At 31.5% G+C, this 13,884-nt stretch overlaps 2 protein-coding genes across 7 annotated transcripts; one reads left to right on the top strand and one right to left on the bottom strand.

Moving 5' to 3' along the window:
* Positions 1–287: 287 nt before the first annotated feature.
* LOC123716097 lies at positions 288–3,808 on the bottom strand. Of its 4 annotated transcripts, none has more exons than XM_045671649.1 (5): positions 3,544–3,681; positions 3,199–3,368; positions 2,796–3,123; positions 2,378–2,642; positions 288–909 (listed from the first exon to the last, which is right to left on the bottom strand). In XM_045671649.1, the coding sequence occupies exons 2-5, from the start codon at positions 3,352–3,354 to the stop codon at positions 594–596; spliced, it is 1,065 nt and encodes a 354-aa protein (XP_045527605.1). In that variant the 5' UTR covers positions 3,355–3,368; positions 3,544–3,681; the 3' UTR covers positions 288–593. The 4 variants fall into 4 exon arrangements, with proteins under 4 accessions (XP_045527605.1, XP_045527604.1, XP_045527603.1 ...); XM_045671648.1 differs by having other exon boundaries at positions 579–909; positions 2,796–3,114; positions 3,199–3,378; positions 3,544–3,808; XM_045671647.1 differs by having other exon boundaries at positions 579–909; positions 3,199–3,378; positions 3,544–3,804.
* Positions 3,809–4,230: 422 nt separating this feature from the next.
* On the top strand, positions 4,231–12,300 carry LOC123716740 (zinc finger protein 69-like). 3 transcript variants are annotated; one of them, XM_045672624.1, is made up of 14 exons: positions 4,231–4,396; positions 4,531–4,846; positions 5,204–5,268; positions 5,336–5,435; positions 5,512–5,666; positions 6,411–6,634; positions 7,019–7,205; positions 7,625–7,775; positions 8,559–8,647; positions 8,719–8,802; positions 8,874–9,317; positions 9,793–9,884; positions 10,069–10,153; positions 11,036–12,300. In XM_045672624.1, the coding sequence occupies exons 2-14, from the start codon at positions 4,570–4,572 to the stop codon at positions 11,108–11,110; spliced, it is 2,028 nt and encodes a 675-aa protein (XP_045528580.1). In that variant the 5' UTR covers positions 4,231–4,396; positions 4,531–4,569; the 3' UTR covers positions 11,111–12,300. The 3 variants fall into 3 exon arrangements, with proteins under 3 accessions (XP_045528580.1, XP_045528579.1, XP_045528578.1); XM_045672623.1 differs by lacking the exon at positions 4,231–4,396 and having other exon boundaries at positions 4,409–4,846; positions 8,562–8,647; XM_045672622.1 differs by lacking the exon at positions 4,231–4,396 and having other exon boundaries at positions 4,409–4,846.
* Positions 12,301–13,884: the final 1,584 nt, after the last annotated feature.

Here is a 13,884-nt window from a genome sequence, read left to right as displayed (position 1 = left end):
TTAAATAATCAAAGCGTAACTAATAATAAAATATAGGTCTAAATTTACTGATATAAATTCAGATGAATATTAATTGTGACACTAATGTATTATTAATACTATGTAAACCTATCTTTAGTAGTGACATATAAATATTTTAGGTAATAATTAAAAGCGTAAACCAAATGTAAATAATATTATGCTCATAATCTTTTGTCACACTTATAAATTGTATTTATAGTAAATATTTAATAATTAATATTGATCCTTACAGACAGACATAATAAATGTATTAAATAAAAATGACAGCTACATATTTCATCTATTGAAATTGTCTACAAAAAATGATCCTACTGCTAACCAACCACAGGACAAAACATTGTATTGTAATCATTTTAAACACAGGTTCTACTTAGAAAATAAAGGATCAACATATCCGTTCGTTTGTGTACAGCATAGTGAGGTTTCTATGCTTTTTAATTGGGGCTAAGTCATGTTACTAAATATTACAAACCCAAATTAAAACAAGAATAATATTAGAATTATATGAACTATTTTTGTTAGTTTCAAAAAGGAAATTCCTAGACAATTTCCATGACTATTATTATATGTGATTACAGTATCAATAAAAGGTTGTTATAATATTTCTCTTCTTTAATTTCTTTGTGTTTTGAATTATTGTAACAAACAACTTCTAACATGCCATCATTATTTAAAGTTAATGTTTTAAGGCGTTTATTTGAAGTTTTAATTTTCTCCTTTACAAAATCAAGAACTTCATGAAGTGGTGCTTTTAAATAATTTTTATATTGTATCGCAGAATGGACACAAATATTATACAAAAAGCCAGATGTTACACCATCAGGAAAATGTTGCACTAAATCTTTCCAATTGATATCTGTCCAAACTCGATATGGATATGATTCGATTCTGAAAGAATTTTTAAAGTGACAAGTTATTCAGTACTTAATACAGAAGTTGCTAGTGCTCTAAAAGTAATCTAACTGAACAAAACAAACACATTAGATCCAAAACTTAGCAGTATAGGAGCCCCGATGCAAAATAGTTTGTCTAATGTGAAATTTTCTCTGTGAGATTTAGTGAGGGGTAGACGAATACGTTTGCGTTATGTTTTTTAGAATATTTTTTTTTAATTTATTATGTTATGTAAAGTATTTAAAATGTTTCTCAAATTGTGGTTTACTTTTTAAAAAATGGTCTTAATTATTTTACAAATATTTACTTTCTATATTATACGCTTTGCACTACTTTCCATACTAGACAAACTATTTTGCATTGGGGCTCCTAGATAAAGATCTGATAAAAAATACGACACAAACACGCAGAAAAAGGTAAAGAGCTACTTTTCCTCACAAGTTGTACTACTACTGCATTCTAACTAAACCTATAACTAATTTTCTATTTGGCCTAAATTAGATGATAAAAGCTAAGACATTTTGATCATTATCAAAAGCATTACCTAAATTTTAATTAGACTTAAGAGCCATACCTCACCGACATGCCATGGCGACGTGACCAGCGACGTCGCCAACTAGTTCTTATTGAGATGTATGCCGGTTAAAGGTCAAAGCACACATATCAACTCGGAAAAGGATCGTCACCGTATCGCAGTTGGCGTCGCCGTCAACTAGGCGTCAACCAAACGTATATAACCAAAGCATATCAGCAGCTCTTGTACGTCAATTCGGCTTCGGCTAGGCAACGCCGCGCTTACAGCCAGTCGCGGCATGCGAAGCGGTCGACTCTGGCTACGTTGGCTACCTGGCGACGTCGCCAGTTGTTTGCACGTGTTTGTATGCTACGTCACTCATTCAGTCGCCGCGATACCGACATAAACTCAATAATTCATCAAATGATATTAGTGACATGCTCAGATAATTGAACATGCTTCAGGGTCAAATCTTTAGAGTTTGAGAAAAACACCGCGTTGGCTTCGGTTTGATACAAACCGATGTAGCCAATAATTTTATCTTTTTTCGTTTCATCTTTATGCAACACTGGAAGTAATATAATAACAGTGCAGTCATTTCCTTGTCCATTTCTGACTGTCGAGACAGAGCTGAATGCGTTGGCGACGCGATTTGCTACGTCTGGCGTCCCTGCGTCGCCAGACGTAGCCATGGTAACGTCGCTGGCCACGTCGCCATGGCATCTCGGTGAGGTATGGCCCTAAGTGTTAATTAAGTTTTAAATAGCTTACATTTACTTTACTATGCATTTATGGTAGTTTATATATATAAACAAGTTAAAAATTTAAATGTTCACTTTACTGTTATATGTGAAGAACTGATATATTAGTCTATATATATATTAGTGTAAACACAAAATAACAAATATATAAATCATTTGAATTAAAGTGGTAATTCAAGCTACTTACACTTTTATGACTTTCTTTTTGATTTTCTTAAGTTTTAGGTCTAATTTTACAAATATTTGAACATGTAAATAATAGTACCAGAAAAAATGTAATGTTTTAGCATCTTTATCCATCTCATCTTCCATCTTTACCCAAATAGATTTGTCAATTTTTTTATATTTTAGTTCTTCAAGATGAAGACCAGTAAATTTCATGATTAATTTTAAAAATTTTGTTGCACTGTCCAAGTTCCATCTTACTTTAGGTCTTTTCTTTCTAAGATTATCTGAAAATTTTACATTTTTTAATTGCTGTTAGCCAATAATGTTAGACTTTTCTGTACCACCAAAAGTGCACTATCAAATTAATTAATATACAAACAAACTCTTCAATTTTCTAATTACAGTATTATTGAGAAGGAAAAGTTTTAAAAATATACCTTTAAAATCCAAATGTATCTTCATCTGAACTCCTCTAGTTTCTCTACATAATAATCGAGAAGCATACTGTACAGCATCTTCAGGAAAATGGTAATAACAGAGTTGTATTACTTTTGTTTCAAGTTTTGTATATGGTCCCTTATTAAGTGTACCATAGCATACATTAAAATGTTGAAATACTTGGTGGAGATTTCTTTCTAGACCTCTAGCAAGATAGGAAATGATATAACGTCTCACATATTCCTCTGGTCCAAATTTACTTATTTTACTTTTTCCTTTACTTTTCCATCTTGCTAACCTCACTGGTTGATCAGGTACCTGAAATTTCTAAATTAGAATTTTACTTTATTAAAATTGAAAAGTTGACATTTCATATTAATAATACTGAACTTATAAACTAACCTTCACGAATTTTAACCAATTTTTATGCACACGCTCACATTCAGTTAAGGTAAATTTATCAGTCCGAAATTTTTCATGTTCATCTTCATTTTGCTCAATTTTCCTAGTTAGCCAACCAGTTCTTTGATACCAAGGTTGATGCCAGTATATTATCATTTTTTCTTTCAATCCTACAAGTAACTATGTAATAAAACATATTTTAATTAACTGATACACAATTCATGTTGAGTTTTCGAGACATTTATCCTCACTCCAAAAGAATCATATAAAATACTTGTTTTAGTCGTTATTTATTATTTAGTAAAAACTTTTCAAAAACCAATTTATTATTGAAATTAGATTTACCTCCATATACTCCTCATCTTGCTCTTTCAATTCATGTAATAGTAGCTGAATTTTATCTCTGCATGATATATCTGTTTCATCCACATCATCGAAAAGAGTTAACTCCATAGTATTTTTATTATTACTCTTAGATGCAATTTATGTTAAAAGTTCTAATAATGAAAGTTTAAAGTTAATAAAACTTAGAAGTTGTAAGTTATAACCTAAAATATTCTATACGAACTTTTTTTAATTTATGGCCTGAACTAACTGCTAATAGCAATGATCCACAGATACAATATAGTATTAACATATAAATACGATTTAAAAGCAGACTTATAAAATCAAATCGACGATATATTTTATTATTGTCAATTTTTACACAAAGTGTTGACAAGTAAATTATGAAATCTAAGCAAAGAACGAAGAGTTTGTAATAAAATCTCAATAACTTTGGAAAAACCCTTACATTGCAGTTGGATGATTTATCTATATTATTGATTAAGTTTAGGAGTTGAATCTCAGTACCTAGCTTCGAATTTAATTTCAATTTATTTAATTGTATGTGGATTCTGTATATCGTAGTGTCTTACTTATATTACCTATGTACACTCTTTATTCAAAATTTAAATGTATATAGTCTGTAGAAACTATATCGGAAGTCATTACAAATAAAAATATTTATTAAATTATTAATTAATGCCTACTTGTTATCTGTAGTTTAATTGTAAATTTATTTTTTTAAATTGTAATGATTATGTATTGTTACCATATTACATCGAAGTTCACGGCGTGAAACCCTGTTAAAAATATCTTTTATCGGTAGTAAATCTTATAGAACACGATAAATTGTGTTAAATGTTGCAGAAAGAAGGTAAACGTAATAATTATATGTCAAAAACGAATGATAAAATAAAAATTTAGTTTACCTGATTATCGTATTAGTCGAATAAATACATAATTTAACTACATGAATACAAGCTATAAGCATATTAAATGTACTTTCAGCGTACATTTATTACTCTTTGTCGGCCAAATGAAGATATAATGTTCCTGTGTCAAGATAAAAGTAAAAAAAAAAGACTTCAAAAGCCAAACATATTACGTAGAAACCCCAAGACTTTTAAATCAATCAACAAGGACCTTGACTTAATTAGAGAAAAGCCAGTCGACGCAAGTGTATTGCTAGAAAATGACCAAAAAAATGGGTCAATAAAAGGCCACAATATGAAAACCTCTAGTGAAGTCAATGATGTCAAAATTAAGAGCCCTGACCTCTCAGAAGTTGAACCAAAACAAACTTGTTTGATTCCTATCCAATCAGGTATGCCCATTTTTTTTAAAACAACTAATTGATTAATACAAATTTTTCAGCTTTTTATCATTTCTATGTTTAGGGATTTTCTTAGAGTTAAACAAATATCTTTCACTAACTAAAAACTAACCAATTTATAACCAATTGCTTAATTATACTTTGAATTTTGGAAGTATATTCTCTCTATCTGATTTAGGAAGTGGTAAGTTTTAGACATAGAAAAAAGCAATGTGATCAAGATGGTGTATATTTATAAATGAACTGTTTTTTAAAATGTAATTTCAACCCCAACCTAATCAATAAAATGTCAAATTTCAAATAAATAGCATTTGTCATTATAATATTTGTTTTTTTTTTATATTGTAGAAATAACAGATATTCAGCCGTCATTGAACATTGACTCTTTTCTGATTAGACATTCCAAAGGGCAGGTAAAGAGTTTAATTTTATGTGTATATATTATTATTTTCCCAGTTTTTACTAAAACTCTGTTTTCAGAATATACCCTTTAAGAAAATTAAACAAAATGCTGATAGCTCTCATGATAAAGTCTGCTTGGCATTTATTGATGATTCAAATCCATTTATTGTTGGAAACTGTAAGAATTTTTTCAATTTAAATTGTAGTTATTCTTAGTCAAGTATCCATTGTAGAGATAATGAATTTTATTTTAGGTAGGCATCTGAAAGAATTTTGTTCTTCCGAGAAGATAAATTTCAGCTCCATTATTCCACAGACATTTAATGAAAGAACAGAAACAGTCCATTCAGATAATGAACTTGTGAGGTTTTCTATTGATGGCATTTCCCAAAGTAGAACTAAGTACAAGGTATGGATAACATAAACTTCATAATTTGCTCATGATTGCTTATTACTAATACTAGTTTTATAAAAAGTGTTAATATGGCAATATGGCTTAACTTAGTTGTCTGTCCTAAAAGCTAAAATATGTTTACGACATCATGAGCCAGAGATACTCTTTTGTTTATTAACTGTCGTATAGGCTGACCAGAACTCGGGCTAGTATGTAACAGCCTTCACTAGAAAAAAGAGAGGAGGAGGAGACTTTTAGTTGAATGCCTAAACATTTAACTAACAAATGATGTAATATAATATACAGAGCATCTCAAGACTGTGGGACACTAAGGGAAATACTTAATACTTTTTTTTAAATTCCGCACCCACATACAAAATGTTGTTACTTAAAAAGAATTATTATTTCTTATCAACTCTCTTGATTGGTATCAAAAAATAGGGGTGTTTTTTAAATTTGTGCCAGTTTGATTCCCAGACGAGACAAGTAAATTTTGAAAATCATTGAAAAATATTAATATTTACTTTTCAAAATAAAATAAAGTCTTTTAGCAAAATATCCTATCGATGATATTTAAGGTACTTTCCCTTGATGTCCCATAGTCTTGGAACACTCTGTATAGAAATATTATACTGTCAAACTGTAAGTGACAGTCACCAGACATTTATTTCAAACATTATTTATGTAGCAAGCTAATCTGGATCTGAACATTTGATTTTTGAATTTGCTAATACCTGAAGGAGTTTAAATTTATTTCAGTGTGATGTGGGAGATTGCGTAAAGGTGTTTTTAAGTGAAGAAAAATTATTGAAACATAAGAATACTCATAATAAAGTATTTAGGATTGCACGACCAAGTGTTTTTGAATGTCCTGTTAAGAATTCAAGTAAATTAGAAGTAACCTGCCATAAAGTGTTTTTAGTGAAAGAAGAGCTTATTAAACATATAAATGAAGATCACTCTATAGATGATGCAGGATTTAAGTAAGTGTACTTAATTGGTGTTTATACAAGTATAAGTATAATATACACAAAAACATTTTTAAGTTTAGTAGACCTTAATATATGGTGTGGTTCAACTAAGTATGGCCAGTGGCAGGAATATTAAGCACCATTCACAATCCAGGAGGGAAGAAGAATATAAGAAATACAGCATACATGTAGAATTTTGTAGAGTGAAAGCAAGGTGCACTAAATCATTATTTATTAATTTAGGTATCAAGCAAATACTCTAGGCTTACGATCCTTCTATAAAATTAATGTCTCTTGTTAGCTTAGTTTAACTAGAAACGTATTCATTCCTAATAATTAAACTAATTATTGATCAAGATTTTAACTATAGTAAAGAAAGTTATTTTTTGATAATAGTTGTGACGTTTGCGAGCGTCGTTTCTTTTGGGCATCTGGGCTACGTGCGCACAAGCGTTCGCATGTTGAGCGTGCGTCTTTCGCGTGCCCTTGGCCAGAGTGTGGGCGCGTGTTCCGACACGCTTGTCGCCTGCGCGAACACAGCCGAGCGCACACTGGTGCCAAACCCTATCATTGCACTTACCCGGTATGTTTAATTAGTTTCCGTTAAGTGCTATCATTTATGAGTGAGTCTATGGCTGTGATTCCTTATTGGAGAAATTCGAAAGAACATGTATTTATTTCAACAATTGTCTTGTTTGCTGTTACGTCTTCATTCTTTAAGCCTATAAATCCCTTAACCATAAACGTACTTTATGGCTCCAATTACTTCTGCATGTATTTTTGTTACTCTCGTGGTACTTTACTCATAATAATGTTGAAAATTATGTGTGTATATTTGTAGTACTTTGATGAAAAACATTAGGGGTGATATGGCATAGTTAAGATTTGAAATATTGTCTTTCGTATTTGTAGCACTTTGCTATTACAAGTTGCACAATATATTAAATATTAACTTCCAAATTGAGATTTTAGTTGCCCTCTATTGTTATTTTCATTTGATAGAATTGCGGCTGGTCGTTTCGCACAGCGAGCAAGCTACTACGTCACTCGCGGCGTCATACTGGCGACCGTCGTCATACGTGTGTGCAATGCGGCCGAGCGTTTCTGCGACGCGAACACTTGCGCGACCACGAGTCTAGGCATCACTCATTAGGTAAACGCTAAATATTGTTGTAAAAATACATCATTTAGTTACAGTCAAAATCTGTTATAACGACATGAAGGACACGAAGGCACTACTCATATTTGGTCGTAAAAACCTATAGTCGTAACAGCTGATGACGTTGTTATTAAGCACCTACCATACTTTTACTCGTCGGGATCTTTGATTTTATTCAATATAACCGCGATGTTGTTCTAACCCATCTCGTCGTAAACGGTTTTGACTGTATTTATGTAAGGTAAACCTTATATTGAAATGATTATATAATGGTTGACTTATAGAAAGCTATCAGAATATTTATTGAAAATTTAAACAATGTAATATATTAAGATGTTATGATTGTGTGCGTTGCGAACAAGTGCAGATCCCGATTTGTGGGCACGAAGAGCTGTTTCGCAAAATTTACAAAGTAATAATAAACACTTTATTTCCATTTCCTTAAGTTCTGGTTCAAGTGTTACAAAATAGTTTGCATAAAAGACATGAAACATGAATGACATGATTAATATTCAATTACATAATTATACTAATTATGATTTTTATGTCATCCACATTGGCATACTCTTCAGGTATGGTATACGTACATACCTAATATGTTCACATATAAGGAAATATTTATCATGGTCAACACTATCCTTAACTAGCTTTGTTAATTTTTCCTAAACCATAATCTTTTATGAGGGCTGGAACCTTGTCTGGCTGTAAGGCTTAATGTTGATATTTAATGAAATTTATCAAGATGTTTTTTCTTATATAATTTTTATTTTATTTCAGAAGACACATCTAATGCGGTACAAGATAATTACACATGTGACATAAACGCAAAGCTACGAAAACCAGTGAAGAAGTCTGATAAATTCACGGTATTTATTCAAATCCATGACACGGTGTTTATCTTTAATTATTCTATTAATGTAAATTAATTTTATTTCAGACAAAAGTAAAAAGAAAACAAAATGCATGTAATGTAGAGAGTGACCCAGAGCGTCTTTTAAAAAAAACTGGACAAAAATTCATGGTAACACCTTTGAGCCCAATTCACTATGCTAAGATGGAACGCCAGTCTACTAAACCATTAATTAATTCCAGGTTGAACTTTGGGAAGGAAATCAAATTAATTTGTTGGATGAACAGTCTGTTGCGTTACCCGAAATGGATACGAGGATGGTTCATTCGGACGTTCCACCAAAGTCTGGGGAAGTGAAGGATTCACTTTTGGGTCCTGGAAGTTGTGAAGACTTTGTGACGTATCCGGAGGAGGGGAAAGATCTGGTGATCAGTCACGGCGACAAAGAGTTTGTGATAACAACTGCTGATGATTTCGTCATTCAGGCCAGGGAAGAGGGAGAAGACTTAGTGATTACATCCCATTTTGAAGGAGAAAGAGATTTCGTGTTGACGACCGGTCCTGATGATTTAGTAATTACTGGGGAGGAAGCAAGGGATGATCATGCGGCGCGTACGCATTGCACGTGGCCTTTGCGGAAGGCGGGTTACAATTCCGATGATTATGTCCTAGAAGATGATGTTCAGGTATTTATATCTATATTCCCATTGTATACCTTTATGTTACCTGATGGTAACTTGATTTTTTTTAAAATACAGAATGTGTCAAATAAAAACACCAGAAAAAAGACATTTAGCCTCAGACATTTGTTTGTTTCGTGATATTTTTTTTATTAGGCAATTAAGTGACCAGTCTTCTGTGCGTGATACACGTAAATTTTTCGGTCTAAATCATTATGGTTTCCTCACGATGTTTGCCTTTGCTAGTGTAAAATTGAAAGAAAAGATGGATGCCTCCACGGACACGAACGGATGGGTTCGAATCTATGAGCTTAGGGATATGAGACCCACGCTCAAACTACTATGTAGTAGTGCTTTTCTTTTATACAAACACAAGATATGGAGTGATTCTATTTATATGAATTAGTGGAAAGAAGTATAATTCAATAGAATTTGTATGAATATTGTTTTTAGCAAAGCTAACTAGAACATATGTTTATAGGTAGAGCAGTTAGAAGGATCAGAAAGTAATGTGTTCACTGTGCGAAGCGATCTGTTCCTTCATGGCAGTGTCTTCCACAATGATGATAGCGAGTAAGTAAATTTTCTCTCAATTCGGTGATAGGAACATTTGAAGATTCTTTATTGGAACATAATAAAAAAAATAATTAAAAGCTCTTGCCGAATTGATAATCACCTTCACCGAGTTTGATATATTTAATTTTAAATTTTGGTCTTTGAAGAAAAAATATTTGTTGATTGATTTTTCGTATTGCAGACAGATGTGCAGTGCAGTACGTGTGTCCGAGCGTATACTGGATTCGGAACTCATGTTGGACGCACCTTCCGTGCATCTTGCGCAGGTCAGTGATCAATTGAATTTGGTTATTTTCTCCTATTGATTGGTCTATTTTAATTACGACGTATATAAACGTCTAAAGTTAAATGTACGATTAAGTAATTGTGCTTTATTTTTTTTGCGAATTACGTCATTAGTCATTACAATTGGTAGTTTAAACAGTTACAGATACGCAATAGCGCTGCCTAGATTATTGAAAGAAAACTGTAAAATTATTTACTCGTGTGAGAATATTTGAAGTACGAATGTCCTAAACAGAACAAAAATACTGTTACTTAAGAAGAATGTTTATTCTTGTCCATTCTCTTGATTGGTATCATACAAATGAGGGGTGGTTCTTTCACATTAGAGGCGGTTCGATTCCCAGACGAGACAAAGTTTTGAAAATCACTGAATGCATATAATACTTACTTTTCAAAATAAAATAAAGTCAGCAAAATATCCTATCTATGATATTTTAGGTACTTTCCCTTCATGTCCCATAGTCTTGGGACGTCCTGCGTAGGTCGATAATCATCTGCACCAAGTTCTATTATATTATTTTCCATCGAGGCATGTGTTAGCCTATGTCCATATTAGCTTTGCGCTTAAGTCTAAGAGGTTACTCACAATGTTTAAGAGGGTGTAGAAAAACCGTAATTAAAGCGCACTTGTATATATTTAAATCTCATCCGCGTTTTAACCCTCACTATGTAACATATAAAGGTTAAAGCATTGTCAAAGTAAAAAAAATCGAGTTTGAATTTTTTGTGTCGAAAAACCTTGTGTGTTAATGTCGGCTATTAGTAATATATACATTAATATCTACACTTACAAAATATTACAAAATATTTGATGTAATCGCGGCTTCTATATTTTATTAATATTTTGAAACATATTGATACAGGAGGAGCTATATACAGATGCAGTGGACGAGTCATCATTCAGAGTTTTGCTTTTAAGTGGTGAAGAACTCACATGAGCGATTTTCCTAAAAATCGTATATATTATTAAGAATTATTTTAAATGTATGAAACTAAAAACTAGATTTTTTATACTAATACTTTCATCTAATTTCTTGAGGTTCAGGTTGCGATAGAGATGCTAGATAGTAAGGCTAACTCCGCGAGAAGTCATTACTGTATTGCCGAATACAATACAATAACTGCCGAATTTGTAATTCCAATATCGACTTTGGGGCTTAATTACATTTGTCTAAATAATGTTACCTGTCTCACGTCTCGGTGCCCGTGCCGTTACTCTTTCACTTTCAATAATGAACATTCAAAATCGGCATTTTATTTGTCTGGGGTTTTTACAACAATTGGAAAAAGACACCGATAGCTAAGCATATAGATTTGATTTTTTTAATTAAAAAAAAGCAAATAACATTATGAAATGGTAGAAAAGTTATTAAGAATAACATATAAAGGTGTTCATAATTATGTATTTATAAGCATACATAATCGTTGTCTATTTACAATTATTGTAAATCTCAATAAAGGTACGGAACGGAGGTATTGAATGCGAAATATTCGATTAAGTGGAATAGCTATTGTGAGTAACGATGTACGAGTACTGGTATTGCGTCTCTATCGCTCGAGTATAGAAAAAATATTACCATATTTTTGTTAATGGACGAGGACTTTAGAGGAAAAATCTTAATACTAAAAAGGTGCTCAAAATTTAATTGCGATGTTGTGTGTGAAGAAAGTTTTTTGATACGTTTAGGTACGAAGAGAAAGATTTTGCTAGTTAGGACGTCAGAGTATAGTAAGATCTCATGGATTGTTTTGAATTGGTAAGGAGATATGCCCTTGTAAGCTTTGTAGGATAACCAATACACAGCGTTTTGCATACAATTATATTAATTCATTTTCAGGACAGTGTTTATAATTCCGTGCGTTGTTGTTCACAAATTGTTTTTCTGCCCGAACTCGTCATTGATTTTATACATTAATTTGAATTTCCTAGTTATCCTTGATGTATTCTGTATCATATAAAACATCGATTTTATATAAGATTAAAGGATTTGGTATTTGTTTTAAGGTAAATGAAAATACTAGCTTCAAACAGGTAACCATTTGTAACATGACAAATATTTTTTTATCATGGCAGCGGTAGTTAGGTGTTGTTCTTAGAACCTATGTTATATACGCTATTGGTGCAGACGAAATTGGCTCGCATGAACTGTTTTTGTTATAACTGTTATATTTTCAATCAAATTAGCTGAATCGAAGCACTGGACTCTAAATCTTAGCTTAAGGCTTAATTCTTTGCCATATTTGGACCAGCGAAACTCTAGGTGGATGTTGAATATTTAACTATACTCGGTGCAAAATTATATTAAAAATGTACTTTTGGTGTGCAATACTAGAGGTTTTTTTTAATTGAAATATTTTTGTCGTAAATTAAGGGCTCTTTCCACTTTAGGGTAACTTCCTTTCCTAATTACCATTAAATTACATAGAATAATTAAACAGTTTCTATAGCGACTGGAATGACCAGTACGTAAAAATATTTCAGTTTGGTTATTAGTGAATTCAATAATTGACCCAATATGGAGGAATATCTCACACAAACTTTATAATGGCTCGGATATTTGTAATAATGCGATTAAATCAAATTCAGGGTACGTTGGTGGTATAAAACGTCACTTGTGACTAACCTCAGCTAACTTAATATGGTTATATTAATAGTATAGGATTTTAATAAGGAGATGCTTTGCTCAATAAATATTTTTAGATAAAGTTGTAATGGAGCCAATAACCGATCTCTGTAATTTTAACATTGTAAATGTTTGAAAGTATGTACAATGTTTTTAAGTCAAAGTTTTGCTGGTTTATGAAATAATTTACCTTAAGTGCAATATAACGTTAGGTGAAAACGTACAGTATTGAGACTGATGAGGTAATTTTTTACCTATGGTTGTATGAATGATTTTTATAGCCTTTTTTAAACTTTTATGTTAGATACATTATTCATTCAAAGAATCTGTGTCATGATTTTTGGAGTAATTTTAGTATAAGCGTCGTATTTTGTATAGGACACAATTTTAATTAAGTCAATTAATAAGAGTTTTTACCAATGGATGGACCTACTAGTCTTCTAGGTACAAAGGTAACTTTAAACGTTGGTAATTTCTCGCAATCGATGTTATACTATAATTAATACTTAGCTACATTACATTACATTAGAACGTAAGAAAATATATATTTTTGGAAATGTTGACTTGAGTGTAAGACGGCTTATTTTTTGAGACTGTTGTCCTAAATTACTTTTGTTACTTTTTATATTGGTATTTTAATGTTCTGTTGCGGATTGGTATTACTTATTGATATTTTGAAAAATGTGTATAAAATATTAATAAAACATACACATAAAGTAATTTTTTATACTTTCGGCAAATGGTCATGGTTTTGACGAAAAGTATTTAATAAAGGCAATAAATTTACCATATTTAAAATTCAAGAGTCGTAGAAAACCCGGAGCAGAGCATTCTAAATTTAAAATTATATTTATAAATTTTACACACTAGGTTGTTATTATATACAAATTTGTTTTAGAGTTGTATTTTCGCACAGTACAGACGTTGAGTCCTGTTATTTCTTAGTCACATATCATATTATAGTCTTGTTATTTATTTTGTATTAATTGGTTGCTTTGTGTTTATGCGAGTTTGCTATAAATAAATGTTGTAAAAATGCATATTTTTTTACTAACCCTCTAACACAAGAATTCGAAATAAAACGCACA

The sequence above is a fragment of the Pieris brassicae genome, chromosome 11 (genome assembly GCF_905147105.1).
Source record: "Pieris brassicae chromosome 11, ilPieBrab1.1, whole genome shotgun sequence".
Taxonomy (NCBI): domain Eukaryota; kingdom Metazoa; phylum Arthropoda; class Insecta; order Lepidoptera; family Pieridae; genus Pieris; species Pieris brassicae.
This window is presented reverse-complemented; position numbering and strand designations above follow the sequence as displayed.

Bases quoted from the DNA above. Each gene is read 5' to 3' on its own strand.
- LOC123716097 (XM_045671647.1), bottom strand. From the start codon at position 3,651: ATGGAGTTAACTCTTTTCGATGATGTGGATGAAACAGATATATCATGC. The intron at 3,379-3,543 runs GTAAATCTAATT...TTTATTACATAG, and splicing joins AAGATGAGGAGTATATGGAG to TTACTTGTAGGATTGAAAGA. The intron at 910-2,377 runs GTAAGTAGCTTG...AAATTCTTTCAG, and splicing joins AAAAAGAAAGTCATAAAAGT to AATCGAATCATATCCATATC.
- LOC123716740 (XM_045672622.1), top strand. From the start codon at position 4,519: ATGTACTTTCAGCGTACATTTATTACTCTTTGTCGGCCAAATGAAGAT. The intron at 4,847-5,203 runs GTATGCCCATTT...TTTATATTGTAG, and splicing joins TTTGATTCCTATCCAATCAG to AAATAACAGATATTCAGCCG. The intron at 5,269-5,335 runs GTAAAGAGTTTA...CTCTGTTTTCAG, and splicing joins TTAGACATTCCAAAGGGCAG to AATATACCCTTTAAGAAAAT.